This window comes from Mustelus asterias, chromosome 22 (assembly GCF_964213995.1).
Source record: "Mustelus asterias chromosome 22, sMusAst1.hap1.1, whole genome shotgun sequence".
NCBI lineage: Eukaryota > Metazoa > Chordata > Chondrichthyes > Carcharhiniformes > Triakidae > Mustelus > Mustelus asterias.
Genome location: NC_135822.1, coordinates 60614186 through 60634892, shown reverse-complemented (window position 1 = coordinate 60634892; position 20707 = coordinate 60614186). Strand labels below are relative to the sequence as shown.

The 20707-nt window shown below is 46.5% G+C and overlaps 1 protein-coding gene across 1 annotated transcript in view; it reads left to right on the top strand.

The window, feature by feature from the left end:
* LOC144510103 (tetraspanin-15) overlaps positions 1–20707 on the top strand; it is a 225789-nt gene that overhangs the window by 41902 nt on the left and 163180 nt on the right. Inside the window, exon 2 of the mRNA XM_078239377.1 lies at positions 1974–2159. Coding sequence (XP_078095503.1) covers positions 1974–2159 — 186 coding nt within the window. The remainder of the gene's footprint in view (positions 1–1973; positions 2160–20707) is intronic.

Here is a 20707-nt window from a genome sequence, read left to right as displayed (position 1 = left end):
AGGCCTCAATGCCGTGTGTTTTCTGGGCAATTTCAGTGTATGATTTGGTGCAGGCACCTATTTTGGCAACAGGATGTGGCAGAAGATGTGTGCGGTGATTTTGGTACCTAATATCGTTTCCCTGAATTGCTGTGGGGTATTTCTTTTCACCCTTTCCCTACTGTGTCTGCCAAGTCTTCATTTATGTACATTATAATGAGGACCTGAGATGCCCCAGCTTTGAGCTGCCTGTTTTTCTGGGTGAGAATCATTGAATAAACTCAATGGCTATTGCCTGGATCAGCTGAGACTGGTGGAAATGAGGAGCCTGTGAGTTTGCCAAGTGGGGAGAAGGTCAGCATCTGGGGGGGAATGACCTATTACAGGGGTGCAGGGCAGCATCCAGCACAATGCAATCCTCATGATTCATTTTCATGGGGATTTCAATTTGATTTATGATTGTCACATGTATTGGGATATGGTGAAAAGTCTTCTTTCTTGCACACTATACAGACAAGGCATACCAGGTCGGCGATGGCCTAGTGGTATTATCGCTAGACTATTAATCCAGAAACTCAGCTAATGTCCTGCAGACCCGGGTTCAAATCCCACCACGGCAGGTGGGATTTGAATTCAATAAAGAAAAATATCTGGAATTAAGACTCTACTGATGACCATGGAACCATTGCCGATTGTCAGAAAAGCCTATCTGGGTCACTAATGTCCTTTGGGGAAGGACATCTGCCGTCCTTAGCTGGTCTGGCCTACATGTGACTCCAGATCCACAGCAATGTGGTTGACTCCCAGCTGCCCTCCAAGGGCAACTAGGGATGGGCAATAAATGCTGGCCCAGCCAGCGACGCCCACGTCCCATGAATGAATTTTTAAAAATCAGAGAGAACATACGGGAAAAGGAAAGAAGAGGGTGCAGAATGTAGTGTTACACTCATAGCTAGGGTGTAGAGAAAGATCAACTTAATATATGGTAGGTCCATTCAGAAGTCTGATAGCAGCAGGGAAGAAGCTGCTCTTGAGTCGGTTGGTACGTGACCTCAGACTTTTGTATCTTTTTTCTGATGGAAGAAGGTGGAAGAGAGAATGTCCGGGGTGCGTGGAGTCCTTGATTATAGAATCATAGAATCTCTACAGTGCAGAAGGAGGCCATTCAGCCTATGGAGCCTGCACCGAGTACAATCCCACCCAGACCCTATCCTTGTAACCCCACATATTTACTCTGCAAATCCCCCTGACACTGACGGTCAATTTACCATGGCCAATCCACCTAACCCGCACATCTTTAGATGTTCGCTGCTTTTCCGAGGCAGCGGGAAATGTAGGCAGAAGTGTGGGAGGCTGGTTTGCGTGATGGACTGGGCTACATCCACAACCCTTTGTAGTTTCTTGGTCAGAGCAGGAGCCATAAGACATAGGAGCAGAATTAGGCCAGTTGGCCCATCAAGTCTGCTCCGCCATTCAATCATGGCTGATGTTTTTCTCATCCCCATTCTCCTGCCTTTTCCCCATAACCCTTGATCCCCTTATTAATCAAGAACCTATCTATCTCTGTCTTAAAGACACTCAATGACCCGGCCTCCACAGCCTTCTGTGGCAAAGAGTTCCACAGATTCATCACTCTCTGGCTGAAGAAATTCCTCCTCATCTCTATTTTAAAGGATTGTCCCTTTAGCCTGAGGTTGTGCCCTCTGGTTCTAGTTTTTCCTATGAATGGAAACATCCTCTCCACATCCATTCTATCCAGGCTTCGCAGTATCCTGTAAGTTTCAATAAGATTGCCCCCTCATCCTTCCAAACTCCAACGAGTACCGACCCAGAGTCCTCAACCGAGCCATACCAAGCTGTGCTACGTCTGGAAAGAGACCATGTCCTGTTTTGGTTTGCAGGTTCCCGCGTAGCTGTTTTGAATGCATTTTGATTCTTCTCCGGCAACCATTGCCCCGATTGTGACGGTGTTTTATGTTGAAATGTTTTTGCAGCTACTGGGACTACTCATCTTGTGTGTCGGCATTTACGCTGAGGTGGAAAGGCAGCAGAACAAGACCATGAACAGTTTCTTCGTTGCCCCAGCCATCATCCTGTTGCTACTGGGGTTGAGCATGTTCACAGTCTCCTTTGCTGGCACGGTTGGAGCTCTTCGGGACAACAAGCTGCTGTTAAAAGTGGTGAGCTCCTTTATTCAGAAACTAAATGCTGACAGGAAGCAACCAGGAAAAGTTTTTTTTTAAAAAGCACCCAGCTCTGTTGCGGTCTCCAGGAAGCTCAGTGCTGAAAACCTGCAGCGCTTATGGGGAAGCGGTGGTGCAGTGGTATTGTTACTGACAAGTAATCCAGAGACCAGGGTAATGTTCTGGGGGACCCGGGTTTGAATCCCACCCTGGCAGATGGTGAAATTTGATTTCAATAAAAATCTGGAGTTAAAAGTCTAATGAGGTTTACTAGGCTGCTGTCTGGTATGGAAGGGCTTAGTTATGAGGAGAGATTGGGTAAACTGGGGTTGTTCTCACTGGAAAGATGGAGGATGAGGGGTGACCTAATAGAGGTGCATAAAATTATGAAAGGCATAGATAGGGTGAACGGTGGGAAGCTTTTTCCCATGTCGGTGGTGACGTTCACAAGAGGTCATAGGTTCAAGGTGAAGGGGGGGAAGGTTTAACACGGATATCAGAAGGACGTATTTTACACAGAGGGTGGTGGGGGCCTGGAATGCGCTGCCGGGCAAGGTGGTGGAGGTGGACACACTGGGAACGTTTAAGACTCATCTAGATAGCCACATGAACGGAGTGGGAATGGAGGGATACAAAAGAATGGTTAGTTTGGACCAGGAAGAGGCCGAAAGGCCTGTTCCGGTGCTGTATTGTTCTTTGTTCTTTGATGACCATTGTTGATTGTCGGAAAAACCCATCTGGTTCACTAATGTCCTTTAGGGAAGGAAATCTGCCGTCCTTACCCGGTCTGGCCTACATGTGACTCCAGAGCCACAGTGATGTGGTTGACTCTTAAATGGTCCAGCAAGCCATTCAGTTCATGGGCAGTAAATGCTGGTCCAGCCAGTTACGCCCACATCCCTTGAACGAATGAACAAAAATTCCAGTTCCTGCCAGTGGCTTTCGGGAAGTTCTGTGCAAGAGTGGGGAGCATTCAGCAGTGAGTAAAAGTGGGTGATTGAAGGGGGAAGCAAGTGAGTGACTTGGAAGAAGTGGCGGCGGAAGTCGGGGGGAGGAGGGGTTATGGGGAGTGAGGCAGGAATCGAAATACAAAGCAAGATTCGAACTGTAAGACCGGACTGGGTTAACATGGAAGTGTAGTGAAAGAATCATAGAATCCCTACAGTGCAGAAGGAGGCAATTTGGCCCATCGTGCCTGCACCAATCCAACCAATCCCACCCGGGCCCTATTGCCATAACCCCAGGTATTTACCCTGCTAGGCCCCCTGACACTAAGGGGCAATTTAGCATGGCCAATCCACCTAACCCACACATCTTTGGACAGATTCTGGTCAAAACAAATTATTCGTTTAAAGGAATGAAAATTTAGAATCATACAATCATAGAATCCTACAGTACAGAAGGAGGCCATTCAGCCCATGGAGTCTGTACCGACCACAATCCCACCCAGGCGCTATCCCCATCACCCCATGCATTTACCCAGCTAGTCCCCCTGACACTGAGGGGCAATTTAGCCTGGCCAATCAATCTAACCTGAACATCTTTGGTCTGATTGATTCACAAGTGTTACCAGAAAGAATTTCTTTACTTAAGAAGTGATCAGGTTTGGAGCAAACTGCCAGATTATGGAGAACAAAACTTTGTGTGTCTGTGGGGGAGGGGGAGGGGGAGGGGTGGGGGTGGGGGAGCGGGGCGGGGGGGAGTTGATGCGAAAGAGATGTGCTGTGTTGTCCTTGTGTGGGTTAATTCCAGCTGTCTCTCATTGGTGGTAGCAGACACAGCACGTCTGGTACTGCGTGGGCCAACTTTTAATTTTAGGTGACTTGTCAATCATGTTGGCATATTTCTTGCACTCGACAGGATGTTTTCTGTTTGCTGTGTGAATTGTATCTACTTGCGAGCATTTTTTTTATCGCTGTGCCTCGGCAATTCAAGGACATATTTATGTGTTTGCATTGCACTCTGCTGATGAGTTTGCCAAGGTTAATTATAGCCCTTGTCTCTTCATTGTGCTCTCGTGGGATGGAGCAAGGCCCTCGTCCCACCCCCAGTTTGCCCTTTACACTCCAACAATAGCTTGGCAGATAATAATTCTGCCTTCCCATTTACATGCTGGCTCCGGGCCAGTTACTGTGCCCTTGAGGACGTTTGGAGAGCATGGGTGAATGTTGATGCAGACTACTCATTTTGCTGAAATTATGGCAGGTGAAGACCCTGTGGGCTTTTGAGGATTAAAAAACCTTTCCGAAACAGTTCCTGCCAGTCACGCCTAATTATTCTTTGATGCATTGAACAATCTGAATTATTTGAAGTGTCTCACAAGAGTTGATTTCCTTCTCAGTGATAGGGAAATGGAACTTGCCTGAGTGTGGCCAGTCCTAACTATGGGCTGCACTGAAGGACTATCTATGCATCCCATCACACTTTAGAAACCTTTTGATCATCCTTCAAATTTTCTGGCAGTGAGCATAGCATCATGGAAAAGGAGGCCATTCAACCCATCAAGTCTGCACTGACCACAGTCCCGCCCAGGCCCAATCCCCATAACCCATTTTCTTTTTACCCTACTAACCCCCTGACACTAAGGGGCAATTTAGCATGGCAAATCAACCTAACCAGCTCATCTTTGGAGTGTGGGAGGAAACCAGAGCACCCGGAGGGAAACCCACGCGGACACGGGAAGAACATGCAGACTCCACACAGACAGTGGCCCAAGCTGGGGATTGAATCCGGGTCCCTGGCGCTGTGAGGCAGCAGTGCTAACCACTGTGCCACTATGCTGCCAAATTGGGAACAGCACGGTGGCACAGTGGTTAGCATTGCTGCCTCACAGCACCAGAGACCTGGGTTCAATTTCCAGCTTGGGTTACTGTGCGAAGTCTGCACGTTCTTCCCACGTCTGCGTGAGTTTCCTCCGGGTGCTCTGGTTTCCTCCCACAGTCAGAAGGATGTGCGGGTTCGGTGTATTGGCCATGTTAAATTCTCCCTCAGTGTACGCGAACAGGCGCCGGAGTGTGGCGACTGGGGGATTTTCACAGTAACTTCATTGCAGTGTTAATATAAGCCGATTTGTGACACTAATAAACAAACTTAAACTTTAAGAACTTTTTTATTAAAAGGAACGTTTCTGAGAGCTTGTTCAAGTGGCCATTCACGATTGATCCCAAACCTTTGGTATCAGCAGAATATTCAATCGTACGAATGTAATGATGTAATGGTCTTGCTGCTTTATCTTTTCGGAGGGATCACTGCACAAGCGTCAGGAGGTGGAACCCTGTCTGATTTAGCTCAGGGTCGCTGAGACATCTTGTAGCGTGCACACTGCAAATATTGGCTGAGAGCAAGTGTCAGATCAAGTCCAAGATGGGGTGCAATGTCTTATCTTGTCAGCTTGAATCTTGTAAGAAATCTCACAACAGCAGGTTAAAGTCCAATCGGTTTATTTGGTATCACAGGCTTTCAGAGCGCTGCTCCGTTGTCAGGTGAGTGACCTGATGCAGGAGCAGCGCTCCGAAAGCTCGTGATACCAAATAAACCTGTTGGACTCTGATTTGATTTATTATTGTCACATGTATTAACATACAGTGAAAAGTATTGTTTCTTGCGTGCTCTACAGACAAAGCATACCGTTCATAGAGAAGGAAAGGAGAGGGTGCAGAATGTAGTGTTACACTCATAGCCAGGGGGTAGAGAAAGATCAACTTAATGCAAGGTAAGTTCATTCAAAAGCCTCACAGCAGCAGGGAAGAAGCTGTTCTTGAGTCGGTTGGTACGTGACCCCAGACTTTTGTAACTTTTTCCTGTCGGAGGAAGGTGGAAGAGAGAATGTCCGGGGTGTGTGGGGTCCTTAATTATGCTGGCTGCTTTGCCGAGGCAGCGGGAAGTGTAGACGGAGTCAATGGACGGGAGGCTGGTTTGTGTGATAGATTGGGCTACATTCACGACCTTTTGTAGTTCCTTGTGGTCTTGGGCAGAGCAGGAGCCATTCCAAGCTATGATGCAACCAGAAAGAATGCTTCCTGTGTTGCATCTGTAAAAGTTGGTGAGAGTCACAGCTGACATGCCAAATTTTCTTAGCCTTCTGAGAAAGTAAAGGCGTTGGTGGGCTTTCTTAACTATAGTGTCGGTATGGGGGGACCAGGACAGGTTGTTGGTGATCTGAACACCTAAAAACTTGAAGCTCTCGACCCTTTCTACTTCGTTCCCATTGAGGTAGACAGGGGCATGTTTTCCTTTACGCTTCCTGAAGTCAATGACAATCTCCTTTGTTTTGTTGACCTTGAGGGAGAGATTATTGTTGTCGCTCCAGTTCACCAAATTCTCTATCTCATTCCTGTACTCTGTCTCTTCATTGTTTGAGATCCGATTTAACCTGGTGTTGTGAGACTTCTTACTGTGCCCATCCAGCCCAACACCGGCATCTCCACATCATAGCTTGGATCTTGTTTGTCTCTCTTGTGGGGACCATGAATTGGGTGAAATTGGTTTTTGGAGCAAGCATGGAATGGATTCGGGTCTGCCCTGTGCACTCTGAGAATTGGCTTTGTAACTTTAAGGATGGAGTAAAAACAATTAAATAAAGAACACAGGTCATCCCAAAGCTAACACCATCTAGACTCCACACTGCCTTCAACAAGCCTTCTTCAGGAGAAACTAGCTCCTGCAAGTCCAAACAGATTGACAGGAGTCTTTAAGTTTATTTATTCATGTCACAAGTAGGCTTACATTAACACTGCAATGAAGTTACTGTGAAAATCCCCGAGTCGCCCACACTCTGGCATCTGTTCGGGAGTCTGTATGATTTGCTAAAAAGCAAGCCTTGCAAACCTGAATACTGCTGTCCCAGAGGAGAACCACACTCACCTTCTCTCCAACAAACAGCAGCCTGCATTTATATAGCACCTTCAATATCGTAAAACTTTCCAAGGGCCTTCACAAGAACCCTATGAAGAAATATTTGGATGGGTCAGAGCTACAAGTTTCAAGCTACCTCTTCAAGAAGGAGGTAGAAAGGTGGACAGGGTTTTAGGGGGGGATTTCCAGACTGTAGCTGAAGGCCACCAATGTTAAAGTGATTAAAAGCAGTCCTGAACAAGTCCAGAATTAGAGGAGTGCAGAGACCATGAAGACTGCAAATGGCGAAGTAAATCTTTGGAAAGAAGGATGAGAATTTTAAAACTCCCAAAGTTTGACTGTCCTTCACTATCTTGAATAGGACAAATGGCAGTCCCCCAAATGACCTAACTGCAAGGACCATCAAGAAAAGTGTTTCCCATTCCCTTGTATCCCTGAGATTCTCCTTCTGAGGGAGCACAGGCCTCTTCCTGCCATCCCCAGGCAGCGCTGAACCTTTCCTGGTGTTTTTGACCAGGTTAATTGGTCAGCCGGCATGAAGGGCGGCACAGTGGTTAGCACTGCTGCCTCACAACGCCAGGGACCCGGGTTCAATTCTGGCCTTGGGTCACTGTCTGTGAGGAGTTTGCACATTCTCCCCTGCATGTGTTTCCTCCGGGTGCTCTGGATTCCTCCCACAGTCCAAAGATGTGCGGATTAGGTGGATTGGCCGTGCCTAAATGCCCCTTAGTGTCAGGGAGACTAGCTAGGGTAAATACATGGGCTTGTGGGGATAGGGCCTGGGTGGGATTGTGGTCGGTGCAGATTCGATGGACCGAATGGCCTCCTTCTGCACAATAGGGATTCTATGATTCCATGATTCTAAGTCAAAACAATTCACATAAAATCCTTAAACAGCACCTCCAAACCCGTGAATACTTCCATCTAAAAGGACAAGGGCAGCAGATACATGGGAACACCACCACCTGCAAGTTCCCCTCCAAGCCACTCACCATCATGACTTGGAAATGTGTCGGCCGTTTCTTCACAGTCGCTGTGTCAAAATCCTGGAATTCCCTCCCTAATGGCATTGTGGGTCAACCCACAGCATGTGGACTGCAGCGATTCAAGAAGGCAGCTCACCACCACCTTCTCAAGGGCAATTAGGGTGGGCATTAAATGCTGGTCCAGCCAGCGACGCCCATGTCCCACAAATGAATTTTAAAATAGTCATCTTCTGGGGCTGGAGTCAGCTGGAAGTACATGGGGTGGCACGGTGGTTAGCACTGCTGCCTCACAACGCCAGGGACCCGGGCTCGATTCCCGGCTTGGGTCACTGTCTGTGCGGAGTCTGCACATTCTCCCCGTGTCTGCGTGGGTTTCCTCCGGGTGCTCCAGTTTCCTCCCACAGTCTGAAAGACGTGCTGGTTAGGTGCATTTACCCGAACAAGCGCCGGTATGTGTCGACTAGGGGAATTTCACAGTAACTTAATTGCATTGACTGTGTTAATGTAAGCCTTACTTGTGACTAATAAACTTTACATTTAAAAATCTTTAACTTTTATATTGTGCCCACTTGCAGGCCCACTGAGTGTGCATTCCCAATGGACAAATAATTCAGTCTCTCTTTCCTCCATTTGAAAGTATCCATCATGGAACAGGCATTGAACACGATGGAGTACTCATTTAGAGAAGTGCTTTAGATTGCCAAGTTGCCAGATATATTTATTAAGGTTTGATATCTAGTGAGGTTGGAAAGGCCAGAGTCATTATTCTTCAAAGGAATTCTACATTTCCTTGAGTCTTTGTGCTGGCTCAGCGATTAGCAGAGTCAAAGTGATCTATACTCTCTCTTTCACACATTTTATCTCCTCTTTTTCCTCTTCCTTAATATTACTGTGGACTTGTTGCCCTTCAAACTCTCACCCAATTCTTTCTCTATTAAAGAACAAAGAACAGTACAGCACAGGAACAGGCCCTTCGGCCCTCCAAGCCTGCTCCGATCATGATGCCCGTCTGAACTAAAACCGTGTGCACTTACGGAGGCTGTATCCTTCCATTCCCATCCTATTCATGTATTCGCCTAGGTGCCCCCCAAATGCCGTTATCTTTAACTGCTCCCATCACATTCACCACCCTCTGTGCAAATAACTTGCTTCGCACATCTCCTCTGAACTTCTCCCCATGCAAATTAAAGCTATGTCTCCTAGTTTCTTAACAGGGGAGGCAATGGCCTAGTGATATTATGGCTAGACTATTAATCCAGAAACTCAGCTAATGTTCTGGGGGACCCGGGTTCGAATCCCACCCTGGCAGATGGTGAAATTTGAATTCAGTGAAAAATATCTGGAATTAAGAATCTACTGATGACCATGAAACCATTGTCGATTGTCGGAAAAACCCATCTGGTTCACTAATGTCCTTCAGGGAAGGAAATCTGCCATTCTTACCTGGTCTGGCCTACATGTGACTCCAGAGCAATGTGGTTGACTCTCAACTGCCCTCTGAATAAGGGCAACTTGGGATGGGCAATAAATGCTGGCCAGTCAGTGACACCCATGTCCCACAAATGAATTTAAAAAAACTTGACTTTTCTACCCTAGGAAAAAGCATCTGACTATCCACTCTGCCCATGCCACTCACAATCCCGTAAACCTCCATCAGGTCACTCCTCAATCTCTGTCGTTTCAGTGAGAACAAACCGAGTTTATCCACCCTCTCCTCACACCTAACACTCAGACCGAATAACATTCGCTTATTCCGTCAATCCACATCTCATTTGTTCCAACATGGATTACAGTATAGAGATTGGTGGAGGGATTCAAGTCAGGTTTTGCCTTCAAGGGGCAAGGTTTAAAGGAGATGTACGAGGCAAGTTTTTTACACAAAGGAACCCGCTGCCGGGGGAGGTAGTGGAAGCAGATACGATATTGAGTTTTAAGGGGCGTCTTGACAAATACATGAATAGGATGGGAATAGAGGGATACAGTCCCCAGAAGGGTAGGAGGTTTTAGTTCAGTCAGGCAGCGTGGTCAGTGCAGGTTTGGAGGGCCGAAGGGCCTGTTCCTGTGCTGTAATTTTCTTTGTTCTTGTTCTAACCAAGGGACTTGGAGGCCGATTGGAATCCTTTGCTGCCACACCACCCCAGCTGAAACAATTGTGCCAACTTTACGTGAAGCAGAGCCTTCCTGTTTTGTGTCAGACATAACCGCTGGTGAGGCGGATTCGGAATGAACCTGCCCCGCCAGCAACACCTGCCCACAAGGGATCGGAGAAGGGCAGAATAAAAACCTTCCCACCCTTGCGGTCTGTATTTACCTGTGCGGCCCCAGTGGGGGCCAGTTGCCAGGTTCCTGCTTTACAAAATCTGTTGTAAACTTCACATTGCGTGACGTCACACCTGTGGGTGGAGAGAGCGGGGTGGGGAGGACATCCCTACATCGGTGGGGGGGGGGGCTGGCGGGAATGATACAGCGGCGTGGCCTGCTCAGTGTATGTTAATGTATGGTTTGCTGAAAACAGGGGTTTAGAGGATGGTGAGCATTTATTGAGCTGCAGAGAGTGAGAACACTATTCCCAGACACAGTGGAGATCATGGAAACCATGGAATCCCTACAGTGCAGCAGGAGGCCATTTGCCCATTGAGCCTGCACCAGCAACAATCCCACCCAGGCCCTATCATCGTAACCCCAAGTATTTACCCTGCTAGTCCCCCTGACACTAGGGTCAATTTAGCATGGCCAATCTACCTAACCTGCACATCTTTGGAGTGTCGAAGGAAACTGGAGCACCCGGAGGAAACCCGCGCAGACACGGGGAGAATGTGCAAACTCCACACAGTCACCCGAGCTGGAATTGAATCTGGGTCCCTGATACTGTGAGGCAGAGGCGCTTGCCACTGTGCCGACCTTAAATTTCCCCTGTCAGTCACACCAGGAAGATGTCGCAACACAATGACTCCACTGAACCTCCGCTGTCCATCCAGCTAACTTGCAGCCAACGTTGAATGTGTGTGCTGCTGATGAGACATGGTTCTCGAGTACTTGGGTGCCAGTTCCAATCAAGTAATCATAACTCGGGTTATTGTTCCGTCATGGAACCATAGCAACATCAGCGTTGGGGTCATTTATTATCCAGGTAGTAAGGCAAAGTGATAGGATGATAAACTTCAGACAAAACCACGGCATTAGCAAAGCCTTTGTGATCATGGCTAAAATAATTTCAGTTAAAGTGGTTGCCATGGGAATAAATGTGGCATTTAGTCCAAGTGTCACTTGTTGTGTCGAATTAATCGGCAGGTTCCTTTGTAAGACTTTTTATGAATTTAAGTGGGAATGAACTGTTTCAGAATGGTAAGTGTTCCTTTTCAGTCTGATCATCTTATTCAGATTGTTATCCACTCATGTGCCGATCGTGGGTTCTATAACTTTTTGCGATACTTTACTGATAGTTTGGACACTCTCCTGATAACCTGACCACTCAGTTGAGGTTTTGCTCCACAGTTAAACAGGCAGAACCTTTGGTGGGTGATTTTCTCCTGTAATTAGAGATCTCTGATGTTTTGTCCCTTACTGGGAGTGATTGAGAGAAGCTCTGCATCGAAGTGCATCCGGAGAGAAATCAAGGGATGATTCAATGAACTGAATTCTGGCCTTTCACCTCTGAGACCAAGGTTTATATGCTGATCCACTGGGGATACTCTTGACATTGTGCGACAGTTAGCCAGCAGCCCTTTTTGCATCACACTTGAGTTTTAAAGTTGATTTATTCGTGTCGCAAGTCTGCTTGCATTGACACATGACAATAGCGATCTAGTCATTAATCATGTTGCTCTTTGTGGGACCCAGCGGAATGCAAACTGGCTGCCACGTATCCCACTTTACAACAGCGATGACACTGCAAGAATATTTGGTTGGATGTTTTGAGGTTGTGAAGGGCACTCTTTAAATGTAAATTCATCAACTCTTTTCACGCAACACAGTCCAAGGCTGTGGTGGCTCTGATGAGGTGAGTCGAGTCCCAAAATAACACTTGGTATTTTTGCCACTGAGTAAAGGAATCAGAGAGGAAGCTGTCACACTGGAAGGGCAGCTGAGAAGTTAGAATCCATAGGATCCTTACAGTGTAGAGGGAGGCCATTCAGCCCATCGAGTCTGCACCAACAATGCATCTCACGCAGGCCCTATCCCTGTAACCCCACATATTTCCCCCCTAATTCCCCTACCTTGGGGTGCTAAGGAACAATTTAGCATGGCCAATTAACCTAACCCGCACGTCTTTGGACTGTAGGGAGAAACCGGAGCACCCGGAGGAAACCCATGCAGACACGGGGAGAATGTGCAGACTCCGCACAGACAGTCAGTTAAGCTTCTGCGGCAGCTTTGTCTTTCTTTGAAATGTTTCTTTCTCTGCCATATGCTGTCTCCAGCCCGTGGATGAAGTTGATTCTACATGACTAATGCATTTGCGACAGCCACAGTTGCCACGTCAGTTCCTCGCAGTTAACAGTTCATCATTTTTGGCCGCCTGGCAAATTAATGAAGTTATCTGACAAAGTGCTGTGGACAAAACTAATAGATGGGTTAAGGCTTGGGAATTGAGTAATTCAGTGGAGAATTAGACAGGTCACTCAGCAGGGCCAGCTTCCTCTTTGTGTCTTTGCGTGGGCGGGATCATCCCAGCTTTCAAGACAAATATTCACACTGATAGTTAGAGTTGATGTCCCAAGCAGTGAGTCATTTACAGCCATTTAAGACAAAGTACATGGTGGAAGTGCCTGCCACTGTGGATTAGTCAACACGGGAAGCAATGGACCAACACAGAGAGTGGGATCCCTTTCCTTAAACACAGAAGTAGATTGTTCCCACCATGGTACAGATACCCACCCACACGGAGCAGGGGAGGGGGGTACAGAAGCATACATAACCTTGTTAACACTTGTGATCCAACTGTGAGTCCTGGAATCGGTACATTTTGTTAACATTATTATTGTTGTGGGTGGCACAGTGGTTAGCACTGCTGCCTCACAGCACCACACAATTCTGGACTTGAGTCACTGTCCGTGTGGAGTTTCCACATACACCCCGTGTCTGTGTGGGTTTCCTCCGGGTGCTCCAGTTTCCTCCCTAAGATGTGCGGGTTAGGTTGATTGGCCGTGCTCAATTGTCTCTTAGTGTCAGGGGGATTAGCAGGGTAAATACTTGGGGTTATGGGGATAGGGTCTGGGTGGGATTGTTGTTGGTGCAGGCTCGATGGGCTGAATGGCCTCCTTCTGCACTGTAAGGATCCTATGACTCTCCCTCAGTTTAAAATTCGCCGTGTAATTACAATAATGAGCCAGAGTTGAACTTATAATTCGATGTGCGAACCGTACACCCAGAAGCTCTTGCATCAGAACAGTCACTGCTAGCGCACACAAAAAAAACCCTGGAACACATACAAGCATACAGCCCACTCTCTGTTATAAAACCAGACAAATCAGCCCTCTCTCCTACCCATTATCCAGTTCAGAAAGAGGCCATTTGGCCCATCGAGTTGGTACCCACCACAATCCCACCCAGGCCCTATTCCCGTAACCCCACATATTTACCCTGCTAATCCCCCTGACACTAGGTTCAATTTAGCATGGCCCATCAACCTAACCTGCACATCTTTGGACTTGTGGGAGGAAACCTGAGGACCCGGAGGAAACCCACCCAGACACGGGGAGAACGTGCAGACTCCACACAGACTGACCCGTGGCTGGAATTGAACCCGGCTCCCTGACACTGTGAGGCAGCAGTGCTAGTTGATGGCTACTGCATGTATTGACACATTAAATGGCCAGTACTTGACGACCTCACTCGGGCGAAGCTCGTAAAATCCTGCCCGAGGCCAAAGGAGAATTCTGTTCTGTAAGCCTCTGGGACAAGCATGGTGGCAAAATCCGGCAGATTGGCTCCAGTTTGAATACAATGCATTTCGCAGTTGAGCAGCTATCTACTCTCCGAGTCAGAAGGTTGTGGGTTCAAATCTCACTCCAGTGATTTAGCATAACTTGCTTTTGAATTCTATTCCTCTATTTATAAAGTCAGTGATCCCATTGGCTTTTGAGTTTCACTTTGAGGTTTTGTTCCTACCTCTTCAAAGACTTGCATGCGTCCACGACACATTTCTCTGTTCCTACCTGCTTTTTAAATTGGACCATTTTGTTCATACTGTCTATCCTCATTCTTCCTGGTAAAGTGAATCACTTTGCTACATTAAATTTCATGTGCCATGCATCTTCCCTCTTTCACCAGCCTGTCTATGCCCTCTTGAAGTCCACTAACATCCTCCTCATTATTGAGTTATTAAGTTATAAGTTATTGTTATATAAATTATTGGGGCGCCACGGTAGCACAGTGGTTAGCACTGCTGCTTCACAGCACCAGGAACCCAAGTTTGATTCCTGCTTTGGGTCACTGTCTGTGTGGAGTTTGCACGTTCTCCCTGTGTCTGCGTGGGTTTCCTCCGGGTGCTCCAGTTTCCTCCCACATTCTGAAAGACGTGCAGGTTAGGTGCATTGATCCGAACAGGCGCCGGAATGTGGCAACTAGGGGAATTTCACAGTAACTTCATTGCAGCGTTAATGTAAGCTTTACTTGTCACTAATAAATAAACTTCAAACTTTTTTTATTACATTTTTGAGTTTCAAATGATGCTTTCTATTGCTAAATCCAGCTCATTAATATATAGTAAAAAGAACAGGTCCCAATATTTATCCCTAAGACAAATGACAGCATACATCCCTCTGGTCAAAAGCCAATTGGTCACTGCTTGTCTCTTTCTGTCCCTTATGTTACTGACAGGAAGGAGGGGGAGCTCATTTAAACAGCACTGATTTCCTCTCGCAATGTCCCCCACCCACCCCCAATCCTTAAACAAAAAGATGTTTTGCTTTGCTTCCCCCTTTATAAGCCGTGGCCAATCTTCCAATTGCTTAGTTTTGGTGTGATCCAGTTTTCTATTAATAACCCTACAACAGACTTCAGGTAGGATGAACTCGAAGGGTTAGTTTGTTTGCACACACTCAAATTGCAGGAGGCAGGTAACAAGTTTTTAAAGTTTATTTATTAGTCACAAGGTCGGCTTACATTAACACCGCAATGATGTTACCCCACATCACCACCCTCCGGCGCCTGTTCGGGTTACACTGAGGGAGAATTTACCGTGGCCAATCCATCTAACCAGCATGCCTTTCGGACTGTGGAAGAAAACCGGAGCACCCGGAGGAAACCCATGCAGACACGGGGAGAATGTGCAGACTCCGCACAGTGACCCAAGCCGGGAATTGAACCTGGGTCCCTGGCACTGTGAGGCAGAAGTGCTAACCACTGTGTCACCATGCCTCCTTTGCATTTATGCAGGAAGAGAGGATAGACAAATGAAAGATTTACACTGCAGAGACCACAGAGAAAAGTATTTAGCATCGGTCCAGAATTCAAGATTAGAGTCCAATGATGTATTCATTCATGAAGATCAGAAAGTTGAAAACTGATACTGTATAATTCACTTTTCTGGTGGTGTCAACTTCAAACAATGAGATAGGCATGTAGAGATTAATCAGTCTTACAGGCAATGGGATGAAAGTTCCAGCAGAAACAGTGTAAATGGGGGCAGATATTCAATCTGAGCAAAGGCCCTTTGCTGTGATGCTGCTGGTCAGATGGTGAAATGACAAACTGAGATTGCAAGGCAGTATTACTAGCTTCATGAGTTCGGGATCCATGTCACCTGGCTCCCACCTCTCCAAGTTGTCTTTGACTGGGGATGTGTATTCCTTGTCTGCGTCCCCGAGATTGTTAAATGTCCCAACCATTAAGGATTAGAAAGGAAGGCTGCACGGCCCTTTGTCCTAGCAGACAAGTAGACTCTGGTTGGCTAACCTGTGTAATGAAATGCAGATGGCTTTTGTAGAGTTCTCTTTAAATTTGGTCTTTGAAGCTGACAGGGCGGTCATTAGTGTCTCTTCAGAGATAATGAGGTGCAGGTTTCTGCAATACCGCCAGATAAGTTGTTTTGTTCAAAGTTCACAGAGCGATATAGCTTCAGCCATTTTACAAGAGGTAAAAACATAGAAACATAGGAGCAGGCATAGGTCATTCAGCCTTTCAAGCCTGCTCCTTCATTCATTATGATAATGGCTGATCATCCAACCCAATAACCTGTTCTTGCTTTTTCCCTCCATCCTTTGATCCAAAAGATCATATCTAACTCCTTCCTGAAAACATCCAATGTTTTGGCCTCAACTGCTTTATACAGTAGAGAATTCCACAGGCTTACCACCCTCAGAGTGAAGAAATTTCTCCTCATCTCAGTCCTAATGGTTTACCCCATAGCCTCAGACTGTGACCTCTGTTCTGGACTCCCGGTCATCAAGAACATCCTTCCTCCATCTACCTTGTCTAGTCCCGTTAGAAACAGATCACCCTCTCATTCTTTTAAACTCCTGTGAATATAATCCTAACCGACTAAATCTCTTCTCATAGTCAGTCCCAACATTCCAAGAATCAGGCTGGTAAACCTTTGCTGCGCTCCCTCTATCTGCAGAACATTCTTCAGTAGACAGGGAGACCAAAGCTGCGCACAATATTCTCGGTGTACTTTCACCAGGGCCTTGTATAATTGTAGCAAACCATCCCTGCTCCTGTAGTCAAATCCTCTCGCTAGGAAGGCCAATATATCATTTACGTTCTTTACTGCCTGATGCATGGGGATATCTATATTTATTTTACAAAAAAATATACAGGGTAAGGTCTTTGTCCCGTCACACTGGGGTAAGTTTGTATCCGTGTTGTGACTGTCTTTTTAATCTCATGGGCTTCATTTTAGTGAATGCATGCATGGGTGGCAGGGTGGCACAGTTAGCACTGTTGCCTCACTGTGCCAAGGATCTGGGTCCAATACCTGCCTTGCGTAATTCTCTGTGTGGAGTTTGCACGTTCTCCCAGTGTCTGCGGGGCTTTCCTCCGAGTGCTGCAGTTTCCTCCCACAGTCCAAAGATGTGCGGGTTAGGTGGATTGGCCATGCTAATTTTCCCCTTAGTGTCAAGGGGACTAGCTAGGGTAAATGCATGGGGTTATGGGGATAGGGCCTGGGTGGGATTGTGGTTGGTGCAGATTTGACGGGCCAAATAGCCTCCTTCTACGCTGTAGGGATTCGATTATTTTTCTAACACGATATGGTATCAAATACTTTTTGAAGGTCTGCATACACTACATCAACTCGCTTCCCTTAACAACCCTCTTCAATACATCATCAAAAAACTCAATTGGTCTGGCCAAACTCGGTTTTCCTTTAATAAGTCCATACTGACTCACACAAATCCATACTTTTAACTCAAATAAACTCGGGTTAATGTCTCTAAAAGAACCCCAGTACTGATATTAATCTGATACCCTGGATTTGACAAATTTATGCCTTAGCCTTTTGAACAGGTCGAGCCTGTGGCACAGTGGTTAGCACTGCTGCCTCGCAGCGCCAGGAACCCGGGTTCGATTCCTGGCTAGGGTCACTGTCTGTGCAGAGCCTGCACGTTCTCCCCGTGTCTGCATGGGTTTCCTCCGGGTGCTCCGGTTGCCTCCTACATTCCAAACGACGTGCTGGTTAGGTGCATTAGCCATGCCAAATTCTCCCTCAGTGTACCCGAACAGGCGCCGGAGAGTGGCGATTCGGAGATTTTCACAGTAACTTCATTGCAGTGTTAATATAAGCCTACTTGTGACACTGATAAATAAACTTTAAATTTTAAAATGAGGGATTCGATTCTGATACTACGGCTATTCTCAGTACCAAAGAGGCTGATAATGAGAGTTCTATATCCAAACAGCACATTTACTTTAGCACCTCTGCAGCAAAGCAAATACGCTCTTAGATTAATCTTCAGCAATATTTAACCTGAATGTTGAAATCATTGTGATGGCTTGCTTACTTTAGGTGACTTTCAGACTGAAGTCAGAGAAATGGAACTTGCTCTTAGATAGGACCCTTTGCAGTGAGACCACATCTGGAGTACTATTTGCAGTATTGGTGAACTTATTGCAGGAAGGATGTAAACACATTGGAAGGTGTTCAGTGAAGGTTTACTGGATTAATAATACCTGGAAAGGGCACGTTATCTCATGAGGAAAGGTTGGACCAGCTAGGCTTATATTTGCAGGAGCTTAGAAGAGTAAGAGGCGACTTGATTGAAACATATAAGATCCCTAGAGTTCCTGACAGTGGATGTGGAGAGAATGTTTCCTCTTAAGTTTTATTCGTGTCACTAGGCTTACATTAACACTGCAATGAAGTTACTGTGAAAATCCCCTAGTCGCCACACTCTGGCGCCTGTTCGGGTGCACAGGGGGAGAATTTAGCACCTAACCAGCATATCTTTCGGGCTGTGAGAGGAAACCCACGCAGACATGTGGAGAATGTGCAGACTCCGCACAGACAGTGACTCAAGGCTGGAATTGAACCCAGGTCCCTGGTGCTGTGAGGCAGCAGTGCTAACCACCGTGCCGCCCAGGTTATTGACGCACGCACCTTCATCTGAGATTTGTATCTGTTTATCCCTCTCCTGTATAAAGCTAAAAACAGCATCATTCGGATGATATCAGCCACTCCTGGTCTGTGTGAGTCAGCTACTTGTGGAGAAACGGGTTGAGCTATTGGAGGAGCCCTGTGTACAGTTGTTAACTGCTGTTGACTCAGGGGAAAGTTGATGACCAGTCAAATGTCAAACTGCACTCCCTACGGCAGAATGAGGAAGTCAGGTGTTGTTTTTGTTCCTCGTGAAAAATGGGCTAATAAATCTCTTGGGTTTGTACTTAAATTTAACTGGCTGCTGCTTTAGTCAGTTGGTTGAAAAATGGAGAAAGAGGTTCTGGGAAATTGGTTTTGATGTCTGACAGCGATGTCTGTGTTTAATACAGTGAATAACAGGCTAAATAAACAGAGTGCTGAGTTGTCGGAAAATACTGGGCTTCTCAGCTTGTTTAACTTCATATTTACTTCTCAGCCTGAACACAAGTTTGCTCGAGTAGCCTTGTGTGTGTGAGGTAGTGTGCAGCACCTCAACGGGTCAAAACCCAACAATCATCTTAAAGGGGACCATCTCTACGGAATCCATTAGTGAAAGCTGCAGCAAAAAACATACTGTGACTCCATTCCCTTGCTCCAGCCATACACATGCCTCTTTGATGAGGAATTTGTGACATTAGCAAACAACAACATTGCATTTTTATAGCACTTTTAATGTAGTTGAACATCGTGTGAATTTAACACCAAGCCACACTAGGAGATGTTAGGACAGGTGGTTAAAAAGCTCGGTCAAAGAGGTAAGTTTTAAGGATTTTCTTAAAGGAGGAATGAGGAGGAGAGGGAGAGACAGAGAGGTTTCGGCTATCGGTGTATTCCCAAGCTTAAGGCCTAACCTGCTAAAAGGCACCACAGCCAATGGTGGAGTGATGAAAGGCCAGAGGATAAAATTAGAGGAACACAGAAACCTTGGAGGGCAGCAAGTTAAAAATGCAATGCCTGGAAGGGTGGTGACAGCAAATCGAGTAGTAATTTCCAAACAAAGAATTGGATGAGTATTTGAAGAGGGGGAAAAAAAATACAGGGCAACAAAGAAAGGACAGGAGGATGGACTGAAGAGGGTGGCTCCAGCAAAGAGCTAGCACAGACACAGTGGGCCAAATGGCCAGCTGTGCCAAATCTTGAAGTGATGGAGAGAAGTAGATAAATGGGTGGGATTGGGTAGCAGTAGATACAGGAATCGGACCAGCCCGGGGATAAATACAGGAAAGGGACCAACCCAGGCGTAAATGTAGGAATGGGACCAGCCCAGGTGTAAATGTAGGAATGGGATCAGCCCAGGTGTAAATGTAGGAATGGGAGCAGCCCAGGTGTAAATGTAGGAATGGGAAAAGCCCAGGTGTAAATGTAGGAATGGGAAAAGCCCAGGTGTAAATGTAGGAATGGGAAAAGCCCAGGTGTAAATGTAGGAATGGGAGCAGCCCAGGTGTAAATGTAGGAATGGGAAAAGCCCAGGTGTAAATGTAGGAATGGGAGCAGCCCAGGTGTAAATGTAGGAATGGGAAAAGCCCAGGTGTAAATGTAGGAATGGGAAAAGCCCAGGTGTAAATGTAGGAATGGGAAAAGCCCAGGTGTAAATGTAGGAATGGGAGCAGCCCAGGTGTAAATGTAGGAATGGGAGCAGCCCAGGTGTAAATGTAGGAATGGGATCAGCCCAGGTGTAAATGTAGGAATGGGACCAGCCCAGGTGTAAATGTAGGAATGGGAGCAGCCCAGGTGTAAATGTAGGAATGGGAAAAGCCCAGGTGTAAATGTAGGAATGGGAGCAGCCCAGGTGTAAATGTAGGATTGGGAGCAGCCCAGGTGTAAATGTAGGATTGGGAGCAGCCCAGGTGTAAATGTAGGAATGGGAAAAGCCCAGGTGTAAATGTAGGAATGGAATCAGCCCAGGTGTAAATGTAGGAATGGGAAAAGCCCAGGTGTAAATGTAGGAATGGAATCAGCCCAGGTGTAAATGTAGGAATGGGAAAAGCCCATGTGTAAATGCAGGAATCAGACCAATCCATGTGTAAATACAGGATTGGGCAAGCCAAGTTTACGTACAGGAATCAAATCAGTCCAGATATAAATGCAGGAATGGGACCTCACTGCCACATTCAATCATTTTGGTG